This window comes from Tribolium madens, unplaced genomic scaffold, assembly GCF_015345945.1.
Source record: "Tribolium madens isolate multiple individuals breed KSU strain unplaced genomic scaffold, Tmad_KSU_1.1 Scaffold_97;HRSCAF=244;Tcas5.2_LG3a, whole genome shotgun sequence".
Taxonomy (NCBI): domain Eukaryota; kingdom Metazoa; phylum Arthropoda; class Insecta; order Coleoptera; family Tenebrionidae; genus Tribolium; species Tribolium madens.
In genome coordinates, this window is record NW_025401069.1 from 1868974 (window position 1) to 1887360 (window position 18387).

General features: G+C 29.5%; 4 protein-coding genes and 1 pseudogene across 4 annotated transcripts; 1 reads left to right on the forward strand and 4 right to left on the reverse strand.

Moving 5' to 3' along the window:
- Positions 1-453: 453 nt before the first annotated feature.
- Positions 454-4126, reverse strand: LOC123014801 (odorant receptor 4-like). The gene is made up of 5 exons (XM_044414078.1): positions 4036-4126; positions 3405-3825; positions 3258-3357; positions 3096-3200; positions 454-465 (listed from the first exon to the last, which is right to left on the reverse strand). The coding sequence occupies exons 1-5, from the start codon at positions 4124-4126 to the stop codon at positions 454-456; spliced, it is 729 nt and encodes a 242-aa protein (XP_044270013.1).
- Positions 4127-5552: 1426 nt separating this feature from the next.
- LOC123014802 (odorant receptor 94a-like) lies at positions 5553-6604 on the reverse strand. The gene is made up of 3 exons (XM_044414079.1): positions 5892-6604; positions 5748-5847; positions 5553-5699 (listed from the first exon to the last, which is right to left on the reverse strand). The coding sequence occupies exons 1-3, from the start codon at positions 6602-6604 to the stop codon at positions 5553-5555; spliced, it is 960 nt and encodes a 319-aa protein (XP_044270014.1).
- A 4213-nt stretch (positions 6605-10817) lies between these two features.
- Positions 10818-12103, reverse strand: LOC123014118 (odorant receptor Or1-like). Its single transcript, XM_044413019.1, has 4 exons — positions 11382-12103; positions 11134-11338; positions 10924-11079; positions 10818-10874 (listed from the first exon to the last, which is right to left on the reverse strand). The coding sequence occupies exons 1-4, from the start codon at positions 12101-12103 to the stop codon at positions 10818-10820; spliced, it is 1140 nt and encodes a 379-aa protein (XP_044268954.1).
- A 1807-nt stretch (positions 12104-13910) lies between these two features.
- LOC123014117 (odorant receptor Or1-like) lies at positions 13911-15328 on the reverse strand. Its single transcript, XM_044413018.1, has 5 exons — positions 14607-15328; positions 14463-14562; positions 14308-14412; positions 14105-14260; positions 13911-14058 (listed from the first exon to the last, which is right to left on the reverse strand). The coding sequence occupies exons 1-5, from the start codon at positions 15326-15328 to the stop codon at positions 14002-14004; spliced, it is 1140 nt and encodes a 379-aa protein (XP_044268953.1). The 3' UTR covers positions 13911-14001.
- Positions 15329-16443: 1115 nt separating this feature from the next.
- On the forward strand, positions 16444-17772 carry LOC123014803 (annotated as a pseudogene).
- The last annotated feature ends 615 nt before the right edge of the window (positions 17773-18387 follow it).

Here is an 18387-nt window from a genome sequence, read left to right on the forward strand (position 1 = left end):
AAACCCACTATTTTCAAAAAGAAAATGTTTGGCTTAATGGTAAGTACAAAATCGAATTTTTCTGAAGACATTTTCAATACACCACTTCAAAACGCAAACTGATCAAAACTGAAAAGTCCAATCAAGAAAATTTCAAGTAATAATTTTTTTCATTATTAATGGCCCAAAAAGGTCCATATGCCGCATTTCTCACGAAAAGCAGTTTTAAATAAGTGTAAAGTAACAATAAAGGACTAGAACGTAATTAATTATTATGGTTGTAATTGGAGGGTGGAGATAAAAAATAAACCAAATTAAATGTTTTTGGAAGATATTACAGTCAGTTTAAGCAATTAAACGTAAACGTAATAACTAGGTTTGCCTTTAATTGATAAGATAATTGAAGGTTTACAAAAACAAGAATTTTATTAGAAAATTGGATCTTAATTTTAATGTAGCATAAGTAAATAATGCTCAGTCGTCGTTCTCGTGCATTGTTAGTAGTTAGTGATTAAAAAGGAACTAACTAATGTAGTAAGACCGTATTAGTTCTTATTAACCAAAGTCAAAACATGAAAATGTTATTTTCAAAATAATATTTGATTGAAAAACATGTTGTCCACATAAATCGAATGTTTGAATTAATTACTGCCAAAAAATTCGGAAATCGAAAGTTTTGAATGAGTTTCTAAAAAAAATATTATTTTTTTAGTTTTCAAATTGAAATTGCAAAATCATTCAATACTTGCTTTATAAATGTGGAAAATACCGGGTAATCAACTATAACTGTTTGTAATTTTATGTTGATCAGTTAATCACTGTTGGTATAAAATTTTTGAGTATAAACATTTGCTAGCGTTTATAAATATAACACAAAGATTAACGTTTAAAGTTACAATTTGGAAAAATTGTTTTAAAATATAACACAAATAACAAAATCCCGCTCTCAAATATTATAGTAAACTTTTTGTAATTATAACATCATAGGATAATAAAGTTTGAAAAAATATATTTTTTAATATGGTAATTTTCTACGACGAAAAGCCTACGTCTCACGTCCTGTTAAAGGTCATAGCGACCGCGGGAAGATTAAAGCTCTCCTTCGTCGGCTTCAAACAATAATTCCTTTGGTCATTTACTTAGCTTTATTATAGTCACAGAAACATCGTTTAATCGTTTTAACATAATGTGAAGCTTAATGCTATAATATTACTTTTTTAATGATAAATTTGGTGGAGGCGCCAGGCACATATTTAATCCCAAGCAGTATCAGGAGTCACAACAACGCAATTAAAAGTAAAGAAAATTTTGACTTAAAGTTATAGTAACTGCGTACTTTTTTTGGATTATTAAGTAATTTTTACTTTATTAACTACAATTTAATAGATTGTACGTATGTTTTACTGGTTTAGAAAACAATATAGTTATGAAACTTTGTAGTATCTTTTTAGAATCGAAAACTAAATAACTACTCTAATAAATTACTTTTGAGTTATTCGTACTTATAACTTAATATAAGTTATAGATAGAATTTATAGAATAACGATTTTGCTACTTTATTTTATGTACTTAAGATGTGGTAGCCATTTAGTAACATTTTTTGTGTTATTTTCATGGCTACTTAAAAAAATGTAGTTGAATTTACTGTTTGACAATTATTTAGTAAAAATTACTTTGTAGTCAGAATTATGGTTATTTTCTGTAGTAATGATTACTTCTTCTTAAGTAATTTCTTCCCCAAATATACTTTTACAAGTAATAACGACTACAAAGTAACTTTTATCTAATACGCCATATTGTTAAAGCTTCCATATGTGTAGGTTCAGTAATCATATTTAATAAAAAAAAATAGTACGAGTAATTTCTTATGATTCTTTTAAGAATAACTTGAATATTAAAAGTATAAATGAAACTATTGGCAAATAGAAACACAAAAATAGCTTTAAAATGTTTTAAAACGCAACGTTAATATTTAATAGTACATTACAAGCGAGGTGGTAAATATGGCATTACCCCGAGTGTTTATGTATACGATCGAGAGGCGCCAGCCTCGAGATTGGATAAAGCACAAGGGGTAATGCCATTACCACCGAGGTTTGTATGCTATTTTATTCGCAATCACATTATTTCCAGTCAAAAATTTGAGCAAAATAAAATTCTAACAAAGTTAAGGTCCAAACGTGGTAGGCCATCCAAATGGCGTTTGATTTTTGACATTTCAAAAATGTCAAAGAAAATATTGAAATAATGTGTAAATTTGATTCGTCGAAATGGAGCAACGTACTCCCCCAGAATTAAGAGAAACTGCTGCAGAAGCAATTGAATACTAATTTTGCGAAATATTATGCGTAACTTGACAATTTGAAAGAAAAAATTTCCGGTATTTTTCTAATTTTAAGGTTGGCTATCGTGCATATTACCGCCCAAGAGAAGCAATATTATTACTCCTCATGAGATTTAATGATGTGTTTCCCACCCTTTAAAAGGTTAGTAATCGGCATATTACACTAGTGATTGTGAATAAAAAATAATTGCTTTTTGTTTCTTCAAAATGTTTATCAAAAAACTTGAATTGGTTTTAAGATTGAAATATTTTTTGACTAAAATTTGCATAAACATCTATGTAGTAATTATACTCAGTAAGTAGTTTTTAAACTGTAAACGTAATGTAGGTAGTTCCAAAATAGTGACAAACTATTTTCCAAAATTTACAAAGTTCTTTCGTTATAATTACGTAATAATCTACCGTAGCAATTTACTATAAAGTTGCAGAAACGGTGAACGTTACGTGGCCACGACGAAAATTGCTAGTTGACATCAACGATATAAAATCGACATATTTTTTCTAAATAAACCGAAAATAATAATTCTTATTACGTAAAAAGGAGATAAAAATTTACAATTAAAATTAAGATTTTGTTTACATTTATGTGTTATAAATGTTATAATAATGACTTAAAATTCTTGTTAAAATTGTTAATAATGCATAGACACCCTCAAAAAATTTTATACTATTATTTTTGTAAAAATTCAAATTGTATTTCAAAACATGTCCGGTAGATCTTTTTCGTATTGTCTTATCTCAAATATTTCAGTAAATAAATAAAGCTACTTACTTTGATTTCCACCTCATTTCCAAACCAGCAGTATAAAAATATTTCTGTTATGATGCATAACACGTACAAGAAAATCATGTAGCCTTCAGGGCTTAAAGGATCAACCTACATATATAAATTCAAAAATGTTCATCAATCATGTGATGTTTCGAGTTCACTTACCAAACTAAACTGAAATAGAGCTAACCCCAATGATGCCGTGCTAGTTAAAAATTGTATTAGCAAAATTTCATTAAAAAACACATTTGAGTGTTTCGCAAAACTAGAAAATTTCAATTAGTTATGATTCACACAAATCAGAAGAAATACCTATCAATTTTCTTATGATGCTTTATGCACATTATTAAATTATTATTAAAATCATTTTTTGCATTGTTGAGTTTTTTCAAGTCATAACATAAGAGATCACACTGAATGCCAGCATACATCATCAATGCCATGATCAAAAGATCTATGTTTACGCTGACAATCCCAATACAAAACACACAAAGATCTTGATACAAATAGATGATTTCAAAAAGAGGCGATGTTCGTGTTTTGTAAGGATACCAAGCCCAAAACGGGAGCTCATATTGTGCCAGAGTACCACTGAGCACAGGCATGACCTCCAAAGCCAAGACAGTTGCAACTACACTACCTACCATTGCGTAAAACATGAGTTTCCATATGTGTAAAATGGTGCGAGATAAATTCACATGATTGGGGTTTTTTGGTTGAAACTCTACACAATCTAAATCTTGTAGCAATATTTTGACAAGATTCATCTTGTATATGAAACAAAACGATTTTATCGAAGCACACCAGTTAGTAAAAAGAACAAAAACTGTCCCCATTAACGAAGCAAAGTCCGTGTAAATTAGAAACAGATTTACAGTTTGGCATAAATTGTCACTTGCCACCATTAGAGTCAATAGAATCGCATACAAGGTATAAAAATTACGCCCATAATTGTTTTCTTTTGGCCATAAGCCCAAAAATTTTAAGAGCAGAAGGTTAGAATTAATCACAGACTTCCAAGGAAAGAAAGCCATTTTTTATTAATACTCGCTAAAAGTTCTAAAACGATGTGAACAAATGAAATGAAAATGTGTAATTTATAGCATGTGCTATTCTGTTGGCCGTGATATTAAGAGTTTAAATGTTTTATACATATAATTTAAATGGATCAGCAATTTTAACAGTATTACTTTATCTATAATTCACTTATGAATCTAACACAATGGAAAAATTATAGTACCTGTGTCATTACGTCAGTTTTGTTTTAATAATGTTCTTCAGAATAGAAAATTGCACATTGTTACATCGTTTGAATAATAAAATAACTAGCAAATAAGCACCTGGAAGTCATTAAAATATTTTATATTTAGAACTATTAATTATTTAAAAACTATAAATTACAATTCGTAATACGTCTTCGCAAAAACGCGATAAAAGAAGACATTTTAAAAATGTCAAAATAATTTAATGCGATTTTGTTGCACAATTCTTTTAATGTATGTTCGTGAAATACAAAATTAATAAAATGCGACTCTTAAGGCTTTAAAAAAGTGACCATCACTTTTATGACTAAATGTCACAAGTAAAAATTCAACCTTGGAGTAACGCCATGGAAGTAAAAATTCTATTTTTGCGCTTAAGCGTTTTGACATTTTTCGCTACTTCAGCAATTTCTAGAGAGGTGCATTGTAGATTATCATCAGCATTCGACGTCTTGTACTACTAACTGCACTAGTTAAATTAATCAACACTTTTGAAAATCTCAACACGAATTCCGATGCTGATGCGTGGTGTTTGTTTATAAACGTTATGATTTCATTGCAAAGCGACTATTTTGTTCATTTACTAGGTAATTATTCATTAATCCAAATACGTTTGCAGATAAAATAGTATAACTATGTTATTTGATCGAAGTAAAAGTGGGATTATTATATGGATCATGTGAATTATTTGCCTCACTACTTACGGCAAAATAAACAATCAAATTCAGCACATAAACTATCACTTTTACTCCTAATAACATAATACGAATATACTGTTAGTTACTTCAATTGTGGAGCAGAATTTAAAGAAGAAAATTGGACACAAACTAAAAAAAACTATTTACTCATACAGAATGTTTTGCTTACATAAAAAAAATGATAAAAATTGAAAAAATGTGGATAACTCTAATCGCCTTTGTAAAAAGTTTTTATGGTAGGTTACAATTAAAAAAAAAGATTTTGCAGAACTCAAAAACAAAACAGTAATTTCGAAAAATTTCATTCTAGACAAAACGTCCAAATTTAATAGCAGTTTATATTTCATCAATTAGTTTTTTGAAAAAAGAAATAGTTATCGTAAAAAACGTTTGGTTCCGTATTTTTTGTTTACCTCGTATGTTTTGTTTTTGTTAATTTTAATTTAAATACCACTTTTATATTTTATATCATCTTATAAAATTTGAAATATTTAACGTTATTATTTACTATTATTTTTACGAGTATTGAGAAAAATACTTACAGCATGTTCTACTTCGTTTCCAAACCAACAGTACAAGAAAATTTCGTCAATAATGGCAACTATGTAAAAGAGAAGAATATAACTGTCGGCGCTTAAAGGTGCAAACTATAAAAATGCTCTTTCAAAAATGAAAATTAGAGAAAAAATAATTACCAAACTTAATTGAAACATTGCCAATCCTAGGGAAACCGTACTAGTAAAAAACTGCGTTAACAAAATTTCATTAGAAAAAGTGTTTGCAATGTTGGCAAAACTAAAACTGAAAATTAAATAAAACACAAAATTGTTTAAAATTACCTTAAAATTTTTTTATGATGCTTTATACACGCTAACAACTTTGCATTGAAACAATTATTATAATTGTTTAAATTTTTTAAATTGTAGCACAATAAGTTACATTGAGCTTTCACAAACATCATCAAAGACGTATTTGCCATGTCTATATTCATTGAAGTAAATGCGATACACCAGACGCAAAACAATTGGTAAAAATACACAATTTGAAACAGTTGTGATTGTCTAGTGTTGTAGGGATACCAAGCCCAAAAGGGCAACTCCAATCTTCGAATTGATCCATCAATTACCGGATATGTCGTAATTAACATTGTAGTTACACCAACTAAAATCTGAAATAGGTAATAAATCATCTTCCACAATTGTAATGTTGGCAAAACTAAATTCTCGTGATGGCGAGTTTTCGGTTGAAATTCTTCACAGTCAATTTTTTTCATCAAAGTTTTGAGATAACGTATGTTGTAGATGAAGAAACTTGCTTTTATTGAAGCACACCAGTTGGTAAAAAGAACAAAAATTGTGCCCATTAAGGATCCGAAATCCACATAAACGAAGAAAAGATTTGCAGTTTGGCCAATATTGTCACTGGCAATAATTGCGTTTAAAAGCAATGTGTATAAAGTGTACCAATTAAAATCGTAACTATTTTTTGGCCACAATCCAAGTAATTTTAGGAAATAAATGTTAGTTTTGATTGTTAGCTTAAAATCAAACATTTTTATTTCACCTTTGCTCTTAGAACTCAACAGTAGAAGTGACTATGACTCAAAATGACATTACTTTTAATTAATGAATCGACTAATTACAGCTTCATTTTCATTATTAATGTATATTTATGCTTTTCCTTGGCGCAGACAAGAAGCTTAGGACCTATATAATTATGTCTAACTTATTCTTTGAATTTTTCAAAAGAAGAATTTTCAATTATTTTTCGGGAGCCGAGTTTATTGGTTCTTGTCGAAAGAATAAGTAATGAATTAGTAAAAAAATAATTAATGGTTTCTAAACCAAAATATTGTAAGATAATGATTTAGATTTTAATTTGGTGTTATTTTTAAATAAATGGAGATATATTATTGATAAATATAAAAGTATGGGTTCAGCGGGAGTTAAAGAGGATATTAAAAAATTGATAAAACATGCTTCCACTTTCAGTTAAGGAATGTTGAAAGTTAATAAACAAACATTCTCAAAAATATTAAATATTCTTTTTTGCTCCAGTGATGACAATAACAGTTGTATAAGTTACAATATCAAAAGTTTACATCGGGTAAATTTGGCTTATTATAAAGAAGGTTATAAAAGTTCTGACATATCGACAAAAACATCAAGTTAAAATTCAGTTTTTTAATGCTGTCTACATTTACAAGAGTTTAAGTTTAAATTACACAACTGATCTAGCATCTTTTTAGGTTCAAAGAGCTTCAACAAATCTTCAAATGCAAATATTAGTAAAAACATATTAGCCCCCTTCCAGGGGGTGTAGCTCCCTTACCAAGCATTTTTCGATACATGTTTATAGGAAACTTTTGTCTTAGAATTGAATATCCTATCACCTGTTTAAATTTGTAACAATAAAAACGGAACATCCTGTACATATGTTCTAAAATAATGCGTCATCGTGTTGGATGTTAATTTTTTTTTAATTTTTGTGTTGTGTTTTTATTTTGAAAAAAAAATACAACTCATGAACAAAAAATTTCATTCCCAAAACGCGATCATATGTATACAGGTGTCCCAGAGCTCCGTATTTCTTCGATTACTTTGACAGTAAAGAAGATAACGAAATGCGGTTTCTTTTGGACGATAGACATTCATTTTTTCTATGGTTCAAAAATATTTTCGTCATTATAGGCAATTCCTATATAGGGTGGCGCAACAAAGTTATATTTTTTCTTATGGAACACCCGGTAGATTATGCGCTTATTTGAAATAGTTTCTAATTCTAAGAATATCCATATTAGGTTTTATGGGTCTATCATAGACCATTTATCATTTATAGGCAATTTTATGAAAAAAAAGTGCAATTTTTGAAAAATCACAACGGCTTTGCTAGAAAAAAAAAAGTGAATAAAAACAATTGCAACCATTTTTACTGAGTCTGGTCCTAAATTATTGTGGTAGAAATTCAATCAATCTTTTGCAACTACTGCAGAGTGTTGACATTCGCAAAATATCAATTATCTTGATTTTTTCAAATAAAACACCCTCTATGTTATTACTTTATCGTGTAGAGCATTTAATAAGCTTTCTAAAAAACCTAGGGTTTGGAGGTCTAAACCTTACCTGTTTTATTGTACACCTTTTTAAACCTAGAAAATTTTAAATTATTCTATTTAGCGTTAAAAATCAAGTAGGTTTGCGTTACTTCCTCTTCTTAAAGTTACGTTATCACTACACATCAATTAAGAAAACGGTGTTGTTTATTGAAATACTGAGTACTCAAGAAACGCTAATTGGAATTTGAATTCAATGCAAGACCTTAATTATAAAAATTTCAAAATTTAATTAATTCTATAGCAAATATTCAAAAATGCTGTCATTCCTCGTCCAACAGGCGTCTAGTCTAAGCATAAAGAAAAGTGTGATTGTCCTCAGCATTTCAACAGAGATGTCATTAAAGGCTTCAATTATTCTTTCCTTGGCGGTGGCCACACTCATTTTCACATAGTTTGCTATGGAAATAAAAAATGTCAAAATTTTCTCTATACAAACGTCAACAGTAAATTACTACTAAAAGTTATGCAAACCTAATTATTATTGATAGGTTCTACCTTACGATCATTATTTAAAGCTTGCTAGCTTTAAATAATTTACTTGTTAGTGAGAAAAATTTATTTTTGTTTAATGAACGACATCATAATGTTGTTACACTCTCCATAAATTCAGAATAAATTAATTAAATCTAAGTTTGAGTAGCCTTGACTCTCCATATTTTGGCACTATTTCTCAAATAATAAGTCACTGTCGACGTTTATTGAAAAACAGTTTTGACATTTTTGATTTCCATGGCAAAGTATACGAAAATGTAATAGATTTTTGGCAGTCTTAACAAAGTCACTATAACTTAAAAATTATTAAATTTAGGTATAGGGAATGTTAATACAGATCGATGCAGAATTAAATTCTCTTCCATTTAGTAAAATAAAAATTGAGGTATTTCATTTGGAAAAATTGAGTTACGGGTATTTGAATTATTACAAAAGTAACCTTAAAATTTTAGGGTTTGTTAATTTTTTTTTCAAAACTTGAAAACACCAGAAGAAAGGTCTAAACTTTCTTTTTCAATTATCAACGAATTCATAATTTTAAAAAATAGCAGAGTTACCGATTTTTAAAGTGAAAGGTGCAGATCCACAAATTTTTCAAATATTTCAAAAACGGCTAAATTTGGGTATAGGGAAAACTGATGAAAACTCCCTTCAAATAACTCGATTAATTCAAAAACGCAGTAAAAATATATCTTTCCATTTAAAATAAGAAAGTTGACACCGACTTCCGATATAACCGGAAGTGCCGCCATCTTGAAAATATTTTCACTTATTAGAACTTAATGGATTATGGCTATGTACAAATTTTCAAACAAATATGATTATTCGAACTCCCAATACTTTTAATGTGGGATTTAGACGGAACACTCTGTATAAATTGTTACAAAAGGTTAACTGCAAAACAATGTAGATTTTGTTTCTTTAATTTTTTTTAATAGAGTAATCGATTTTTATGAAATTTGCTACAGGCATGTGCTATTTCTTTTGTTTTATTGTTATTGTAATGTACTTACCTAGATATTAACAACACATTTTAAGCAATATTTTGTTATATGCAATCAGAGTGGCATAAGTAAAAAATAATTTAAGTAAACGTGTCAAAATTTCGGACGTTGGCCATTTATTATTATACAGGCTGAGTCACTTAATAAAGACCCTGACTGATTTTTAGACGCAACCCAAAATACATTCTCACAGTCAACTTTGCTTTTTGTATGTTTGAAAAATTTATTTTATTAAATTTAAATCAAAGTAATTGTTGATATCTTATTAGTTAAATTTGACAGTGTCATTAATTCTACTTTTTTCCCCTTGAATTCAAAATGTACTCAAACGACGAAAGAACTGATATGATCTTGATAAATGGGGAATGCCACAAAATGCTGTGGCTGAATCTGTACCGCCAAAGGTACTCCGTAGGATTCCAATTTATAAAAATTGTCAAAGCCATCACAGGTATCTATGTTTATATCTTTGAAAATTTTCAAACAAAACATCAATTAACGCATAGTGCGATATGACAATGTATTTTGGGTTGCGTCTGAGGTCTTTATTATATACCTATGACTCACCCTGTACTTGTATAAAAAATTATTAGGTTGGAGATAAGTAGAGTTAAATCGTTTTATTTTGACTTAGCAAACTTCAGGTTACTCTTTGTCCCCTATTTTTACATCCTGTATACATATACACCAGATAAATCAAGAACACAAACACAGTTTAACCCGACACACCAAACTTTTATTTCTAACACGACGCGTTTCAACCTCAAAGTGGTCATTTTCAGATGAGATAAATCAAAGTAAAAATAATAAAGAATAAATATTCAGTTTAATTAAGCTTATTTGTATTTTTTTGTTAATACTACCGCTTATTTGGACCTAATTTATTAACACTAACAAATTTTATATTAATTGTAGGTATACTAAAATTTTAGAAACTTTTAGCCTCTGAGTGGGTTTGGTTCCAAATTCCAAAGTTCTTCGTGACCACTCCAGCTCTGCCTCGATGATTTTCTCAAAAAAATTTCATAATTTTAAGTCGACTTCTGTTGGAACATAAAAAATTGTTAAGGTTGGTGAATTCTAGATATGTACTCGTACTATTATTTATCACTTTTAGAAATAATAAACTAAACAGCATTTTATCTTTAATATCCTTATTTAGAACCAACGTTGTACAACACTGCAAAATAAGACCATCCGGATCGAACAATCTGAAATTTACTAACTTTATAAATATTATTACCATTATTTGAAACTAACCGTTATAAAAGTCCTCAATGAGAGTGCAAATAATTTAAGAGCTGTAACTTTAATTGGACGCTGACATCGGATCGAAAAAATGAGTAAATTTTTCTTAGTGTTTTGAGACGCTTCGAACCAACTAGATTCATAGATTGCAGACAAAACATTACTGCTCTAAACCTTTATCGTTTTTACAATTACTTCTGTAAATGTTTTACCCTGTCTTACCCTTGTTTCAACTTCATTTCCAAACCAACAATAAAGCAGTATTTGCATTATAATACCACCAATGTAAAAGAGATGATTCAAACCCTCACTGCTCAAGGGGCTCACTAAACTCAACTGAAACATTGTTAAAGCAAGAACCACAGTGCTTGTGGCAATTTGACCCAATACGATCATATTGAATAAATTATTACTTTTTTCTGCAAAACTAAATCAAATTTTAATGTGAAAAGTAAAAAGACTTGACTTACTTTAAAATGGATTTATGATGCTTGATACAATCAATCAATTTTTTATCGAAAAGTCTTTTCTGTGAAAGATTTTTCAAATTGTCGCACAGAAGATCACACTGACACGAGGTATACATCATTAACGCTATAATAATTGTGTCCAAGTTTAAATTGGCAATTGTTATGTACCAAATACAGATAAATTGATAAACGTAAGCCAATTCATAATACGGCGATTTTGTAACATCGAATGGATAACGTGCTGGAAAAGGCAATTTTTTCTGCAAAGTCCACCCATTGAAGACAGGAAGTAGCGACCACATGACCACAATGAGATACACGTTGATGGAGTATCCAACGTATAATATTTTCCATAGATTCAGAAACGGTTCAACCATTTGAGTTTGTTGAATATTCTTCGGTTTAAATTGATACGTTTTCAACATTTTAAATAGTATCTTCACTGTTTTAATGTGCTTCATAAAAAAGTACATTTTTACAGCTCCCAGAAAATTGATACTAGTTACAAATATCGTAGCTGTGAGAGCTTTCAAATCAGAATAGACTTGTAATATGTAGACGAACTGGGACAAATTGTGACCACAAACTATTACCACAACTGCCAGTGATGTATAAAATGTGTACAAGTCCAATTTGTAAAAATCACCCTTAGGCCAAAGTCCAACAAGTTTAAGGGCATTCAAGTTTGGTTTAATGCTATGTTGCCAATCAAATGATTCCATTTTTAACGAACCACAAGTGCATACTGAGCAACTTTGAAGATCGACATGCTATTTGTACGTAATTAGATAATTATGTTTTTGTTCATTATTAATCAGACTCAAGTTTTTATTTTCCTTTTTGAGGATAATAGCGAGGAAAACTAAACATAAGTAATTAGAGAATAATTTTACAAAACGTCCACATTGATCTTAAGAATTTAATTACCGGTTATAACATTTAATTTTCATAATTAGTGCTGTTTCTTTTTTATTATTAATAATTGTACTTAGGGCAGACAAAACTAGTAATTACCATATTCAGTTAATTCTATAGAAGTCTGAGAAAATATATAATTATTCTATATTTTCTGAAAACCGGTTTCATTGGTTTTACAGCAAGACGTGATGAATTAATAAAAAAATAATTAATGGTTTTTAAAGCAAAAAATGTTATTTTAATTTGGTGCTATTTTTAAAATAGACACAAATTGACTTGTTTGTGTTTTAGACCAGTTTTAAAGTAAATTTTATAATAATTACAAAAAATCTAGGAAAGTATTAATTTATTTTAGTTTTCACTAAATTAAATAGGTAAAAATAAATATAAAATAATAAAATTGGCAAAATAATACCAAAATTGACAAAATGCCAAGGTAGATATATTATATACTGATAAAAAACGATGTGATTGACGATGTATTTTATGGAACAGCATATGGCAACATAAGAGGTAAGCTTAAATGCACCATAGAAATAGTATAAGATATTAATGATGGAAAGAAGAATTTTAAATTAATGTTTTATTATTAATTATTATTTTATTATTATTAAATTAATGTTTTTTTAATTATGTTCACCTGCCACTAATAACGTATTGCCACATAATTTTTTAAAAGTAGACAAGAACTTTTAAAAAAGCACAAACACTTAAATTTTAAGGATTTTTCTATGAGTTAAAAAGCTAAGATGATAATTATAAGCTTTATTAGAGTTTTTTAATTAACACCTACATAAACAATATGAAAATTGTGACAAGATTATAAAAACAAAAAATTGAGTTTTCTATTTTAGTAGCAAATAGTGTGACCTGAAAAATACAAATTATACAAAAGTAATAATGTACTAAACTTACTTAGAATTCAAGAGTTTCCAAACGAAGGAAAACAGTCAAGTGTAAGCTCCAGCACTAAACCGTCCAAAGTACAATTCAAACAGATTTGAAAAAAAATTTGAATTTGAAACATTTTTAATAACTCAGTGTGGAAATAATAACGCCAGCTGTTTGTTCGTGAAAAATTTGAAGCAATAAATAGTAGAAGTTGTGATGAATATAAAAAAAGGTAAACGATATTGCACTCAACACAGAAAAAGTTAAACATCTTCAAAAACTTTTCACAGATTACTACAAGTAAACTTGACTAGACACAGAAATAGTGAAATTGGCTTTTTATATATGTGTTGCGTACTTTACTGACCCATAATGAGCTACATTTACTTCAACTAGTTCAAATTATGCCATTAGAATACCTGCTTATTACTACATGAAACAGTAATAAGGCAATTTTTGAACATTTTTGAAAACAGTAGAAAAAATAAAAACAAAAACATTCAAGTTTATTTTTAGTTAAAATGTTGTTTTTTTAAAACAGATTTAAACGGATTTATACGTCAATTTTTATTTTTTCACTTTGTTCACAATAAAATAAAAGGGGACTAACCTCATTGGCTTATAAATATTTCCTTTGAAGTGATAGTAAATTACAAAGTAGTCATACCAGTAGTCTCTAATAAAAACACAAACAACTTTTAAAGAATAAAAATATTGTAGCTTAATTGAGCATTTTCCTCCAACAAGTTGGGTCTCAGTAACTTTCTTATAGGTTGAGAAATTTTTAGTGCAAGCTAGTAATTTAGTATTTTTATTTACTATTAATTGTGGATAATAAGGCAAAATACGACCATGCAGACCGAAGAATCTGCAAAATTGTTTTTTAAATTTGAAAATAAAAAAAATTCACTTACCGCAATAAAAGTTTGCAAAGAGAGTGTAAATAAATTAATCGCTGTAATTTTGATCGGTTTGCGACAACGACAGCCTAAAATGAGCAAATTTTTTGCAACACTTCGGCTTTGTTGCAACCACTGCGACTCGTAGACTGCTTTAGGAATCATATAGCTCTACGACACAATTTTTTAAACTAGTTGAGATGAAAAAAAAACCTTACCTTAACTTCAATTTCGTTGCCAAACCAACAATATAACAAAATTTCAGTTAACATTCCCGTCATGTAAGCAAAGTGGGTTAAAGCTGTGGTATTTAGCGAATCAATCTAAAGGGTCCAAAATGATAATTAATTTTTCAAGTGCTAGAGAAACTTACTAAACTCAATTGAAACATGGTTAAAGCAATTGCAGCTGTACTTGTGGCTATTTGTCCCAAAATAATAAAATTGAAGATATTGTTAGTGACTTTTGCAAGGCTGCAAAATAATGGTATTTCGAGTCAAAATTAGTGTTTGTTTACCGTAAAATTTCCTTGTGGTGTTTAATGCATTGTATCAGTCTTGGCCCAAAAGTATCATTATTAAGATTCCTCAAGTCGTCACAAAGAATCTCACACTGGGCTGAAATGAACATCATGAAAGCGAATATGAGAGTGTCCAAATTCAAATTAGCTATGGTTATGTTCCATATGCAAATGAATTGGTAACAGTAGGCGATTTCGTAGTTGGGGCTTCGTCTGGTATCGAAAGGATACCAAGCTTGAAATGGTAATCGTCGATTTTTGATCATGTTGTCCAAAAGTGGTTCAAGTGTCCACATGGCGACATTGAAATACACGATTATGGAAAAGCAAATGTAAGCCAGTTTCCAGCGACGAAGTGGAGTCTGGATGATTTTCATTTGTCGAAGAGTTTTCGGGTGAAACTGGTGAGTGTTTAAAGTTTTCAGAATTTCCTTAAGTACGGGGAGGTTTCGCACGAAAAAATATCTTTTGATAAGGGCCAAGATGTTGGTTGTTGCCACAAAGATAGTCGCCGTTAAAGCTTCCAAATCTGTATAAACGTAGAAAATATTTATGACTTGAGATAAGTTGTGGCCACCGACGATGGTAATAGTCGTGAAGATAGAATAAAAGAGGTAAAAGTTGCGCTTGTAAACTCCATATCCTCGAGGCCACAATCCTACAGATCTCAGTAGGAGTAGATTTATTCGTATAGGACATCTCCAGTCAAATTTTTCCATCGGAATAACAAAACTAAAATAATGTTATTATTAAAAAATATGAAGAAATGTTTCCCGGAACACTCAAAACAACAAATGCAAAAAATAAGATCATTCCAAGCCTTTTATATGGCCTCCTTTTCTACATTGTATTACTCACAATCAACAATTGCGTTTTTTCTTGCTGTACTTAGAGATTGCTTTTCTATTCAAATAAAACACTGAACTTAAATAAAGTATAAGCTGTGGTATTTTTTATAGTTACATTTGTAAAACTATTATTTTTGCTGGACAATATTACAGGGAGGTATGTTTTGTGTTTAACTACAACAAAGACATTTTGCAGATATATTTTGTGATTTATTATTAATATCAATGAAATTAAAGAGGAAACTACCCTTTTTATGTAATGTCGTCCTTCTAGACATTGAGCCGCCATTTGCATGCGATTATTAAAGTTCAAAGCAAACGAGAGGGTTGGCAGCTGTAAAATTGCACGAGACAAAACTACGTTTTTCTGTTTTTTTTTTTGTTACTTTGTATATTTGGAGAGCAAAATCACTGGAATTATTGTTAAAAATAAAATAATTTAAACATAAAAACAACTATTTTTTTTAAATCTTTCATGTTCCATCTCAAATCTGCTAAATCTCAAACAGTGTAACTCAAACAAAACACTAAATTGAATTGAGTTTCTGGCTCAAAAACAAGTTAATTATATTATATTATATTTCAGCAAATTTTTTTAATTTTTTCGAGTTTCTCTAGGTAAGACTATTTTATTGAGTCCGAAAAAACTTATTGAAACTTAAAAGAGGTCGTAAAATAGCTATTTTTTGGAGCCTATATAAAAAGTCTAATCTATCTAATGTAAATTAAAATTTGAATGCAAAAGAAAACAATGCCGTCATTGCCGCCCTAAGAAACACACGGCAAATGAAACAAATGAAAGTCCAATAGAAATATTAGTGAGAGAAGAGAACAAAAATGGTTGTTTTACGTTTAAATTAAGCTAAATTAATAATCGCAGGAAAATGGAGGCTCAATGTCTAGAAAGACGACATATTACATAGAAAAAGTAGTTTCCTCTTTAATTTTACCGATATTAATAATAATTTGCAAAATATTTCTACAAAATGTCTTTGTTCTACAATAAACATACAACATACCTGCCTGTAATATTATCCAGAAAAAATAATAGTTTTGCAAATACAGTGTTATATTTACGTAAAAAAGTAAACTCTACTTACGGCATGAAAGAAAGCAATTGTCGATTGTAACTAAACTGAAATAGAAAAAAAGCTTGAAATAATCTTATTTTATCCATTTGTTTCGAGTACTCCAGAAAATATTTCTACATATGTTTAATATATTATTATTTTAATTTTGTTATCCCAATGGAAAAATTTGACTGTAGATTTCCTACACAAAATAAATATACTCATACTGAAATCCGTCGGAATGTCGGATTGTGGCCTCGAGGATATGGGGTACAACTGCAGTTTTTACCCTTTTTATTACATATTTATTACTATTACCATCGTTGGTGGTCATAAATTATCACAAATCATAAATATTTTCCACTTTTATTCAGGAATGCTTTAACGGCGACTATCTTTGTGGCAAAAATCAACACCTCGTTCTTCTAAAAAGATATTTTTTCGTACAAAACCACTTTTAAACAACATGATCAAAAATCGACGACTACCCTTTCAAGCTTGGTATTCTTTCGACACCGGACGAAGCCCCAACTACGAAATCGCCTTCTTTGTGACGACTTGAGGGAGGAATCTAAATGATAGGTACTTTTAGGCCAAAACTGATACCTACAATACATCACAATACACCACAAGAAAATTTTACGGTAAATAAACATTAGTTTTAACTCGAAATACTATTATTTTGCAGCCTTGTAAAAGTTACTAACAATATTTTCAATGTTATTATTTTGTGACAAATAGCGGCAAGTACAGAAGTAATTGCTTTACCTATGTTTCAATTGAGTTTAGTAAGTTTCTCTAGCATTTGAAAAATTAATTATCATTTTGGACCCTTTAGATTGATTCGCTAAATAAGTACTACAGCTTACATGATAGGAATGTTAACTGAAATTTTGTTATATTGTTGATTCAGCAGCGAAGTTGAAGTTAAGGTAAGATGTTTTTTTCATCTCAAGTAGTTTAAAAATTTTATCGTAGAGCTATATGATTCCTAAAGCAGTCTACGAGTCGCAGTGATTGCAACAAAACCGAAGTGTTGCTAAAAATTTGCTCATTTTGGGCTGTCGTTGCCGCAAACCGATCAAAATTACAGCAATTAATTGATTTACTCTCTCTTTGCAAACTTTTATTGGGGTAAGTGATGTTTTTAATTTCTGAATTTAAAAAACAATTTTGCAGATTCTTCGGTCTGCATGGTCGTATTTTGCCTTACTATCCACAATTAATAGTAAACAAAAATACTAAATACTAGCTTGTACCCAAAAACAGACGTTTTCTTTTTTTTTTTTGGGGTGTCCCTGAGATGAACCCAGATAAACCTTTAAGGAAACGTATCTATGCCTAGCCGTTTTTATATAATTCGTCCAGAAATGTAAAAATCTTACAATGATAAGGAAAGTATTGTAATCGTCTGAAATTTGACATACCCAGGTTTTTACATTTTTGGACGGAATATAGCTTCAAGACACTAAAAAAGTTGGTTTGGGCCATTGGGTCGTGTGTGTCTTTCTCTCTCTCTTTCTCTCTGTGTGTGTATCTGTCTCTAAACAGCATATCTCGAGAATGATAAGAGCTAGAAACTTAAAATTTGCTATGTAAGTTACTAGTAGGAAGGGTATGCAGCACGAAACAATTGATAAAAATGGGTCGCTCCGTTCGGCCACAAAGACCAAAAGTCAGCCGTAAAGCGGCCACAAAATTATACGGTTGAAGATATAATAAATTTATGGCGATAAAAATTACTTAGAAACACGAAATATACCTTATTAAAAGTAAAATCTGATGAAATAAAAATAATAATTTGTACCAAACTAAAAAAAATTGCACTCCAGATTCGACCCGCGACAACAATGATTTATT

Coding starts and splice junctions, on each gene's coding strand:
- LOC123014801 (XM_044414078.1), bottom strand. CDS start 4,126: ATGGCTTTCTTTCCTTGGAAGTCTGTGATTAATTCTAACCTTCTGCTC. Junction 3,826..4,035: donor AAAAGAAAACAATTATGGGC/GTAATTTTTATA, acceptor TACAAGATTTAG/ATTGTGTAGAGTTTCAACCA. Junction 3,358..3,404: donor CATCATAAGAAAATTGATAG/GTATTTCTTCTG, acceptor GAAATTTTCTAG/TTTTGCGAAACACTCAAATG.
- LOC123014802 (XM_044414079.1), bottom strand. CDS start 6,604: ATGTTTGATTTTAAGCTAACAATCAAAACTAACATTTATTTCCTAAAA. Junction 5,848..5,891: donor CATCATAAAAAAATTTTAAG/GTAATTTTAAAC, acceptor TTTCAGTTTTAG/TTTTGCCAACATTGCAAACA. Junction 5,700..5,747: donor CAATGTTTCAATTAAGTTTG/GTAATTATTTTT, acceptor GCATTTTTATAG/TTTGCACCTTTAAGCGCCGA.
- LOC123014118 (XM_044413019.1), bottom strand. CDS start 12,103: ATGGAATCATTTGATTGGCAACATAGCATTAAACCAAACTTGAATGCC. Junction 11,080..11,133: donor GAAATGAAGTTGAAACAAGG/GTAAGACAGGGT, acceptor ATAAAGGTTTAG/AGCAGTAATGTTTTGTCTGC. Junction 10,875..10,923: donor CATTGAGGACTTTTATAACG/GTTAGTTTCAAA, acceptor AGTAAATTTCAG/ATTGTTCGATCCGGATGGTC.
- LOC123014117 (XM_044413018.1), bottom strand. CDS start 15,328: ATGGAAAAATTTGACTGGAGATGTCCTATACGAATAAATCTACTCCTA. Junction 14,413..14,462: donor CCATGTTTCAATTGAGTTTA/GTAAGTTTCTCT, acceptor TGGACCCTTTAG/ATTGATTCGCTAAATACCAC. Junction 14,059..14,104: donor CTTTGCAAACTTTTATTGCG/GTAAGTGAATTT, acceptor ACAATTTTGCAG/ATTCTTCGGTCTGCATGGTC.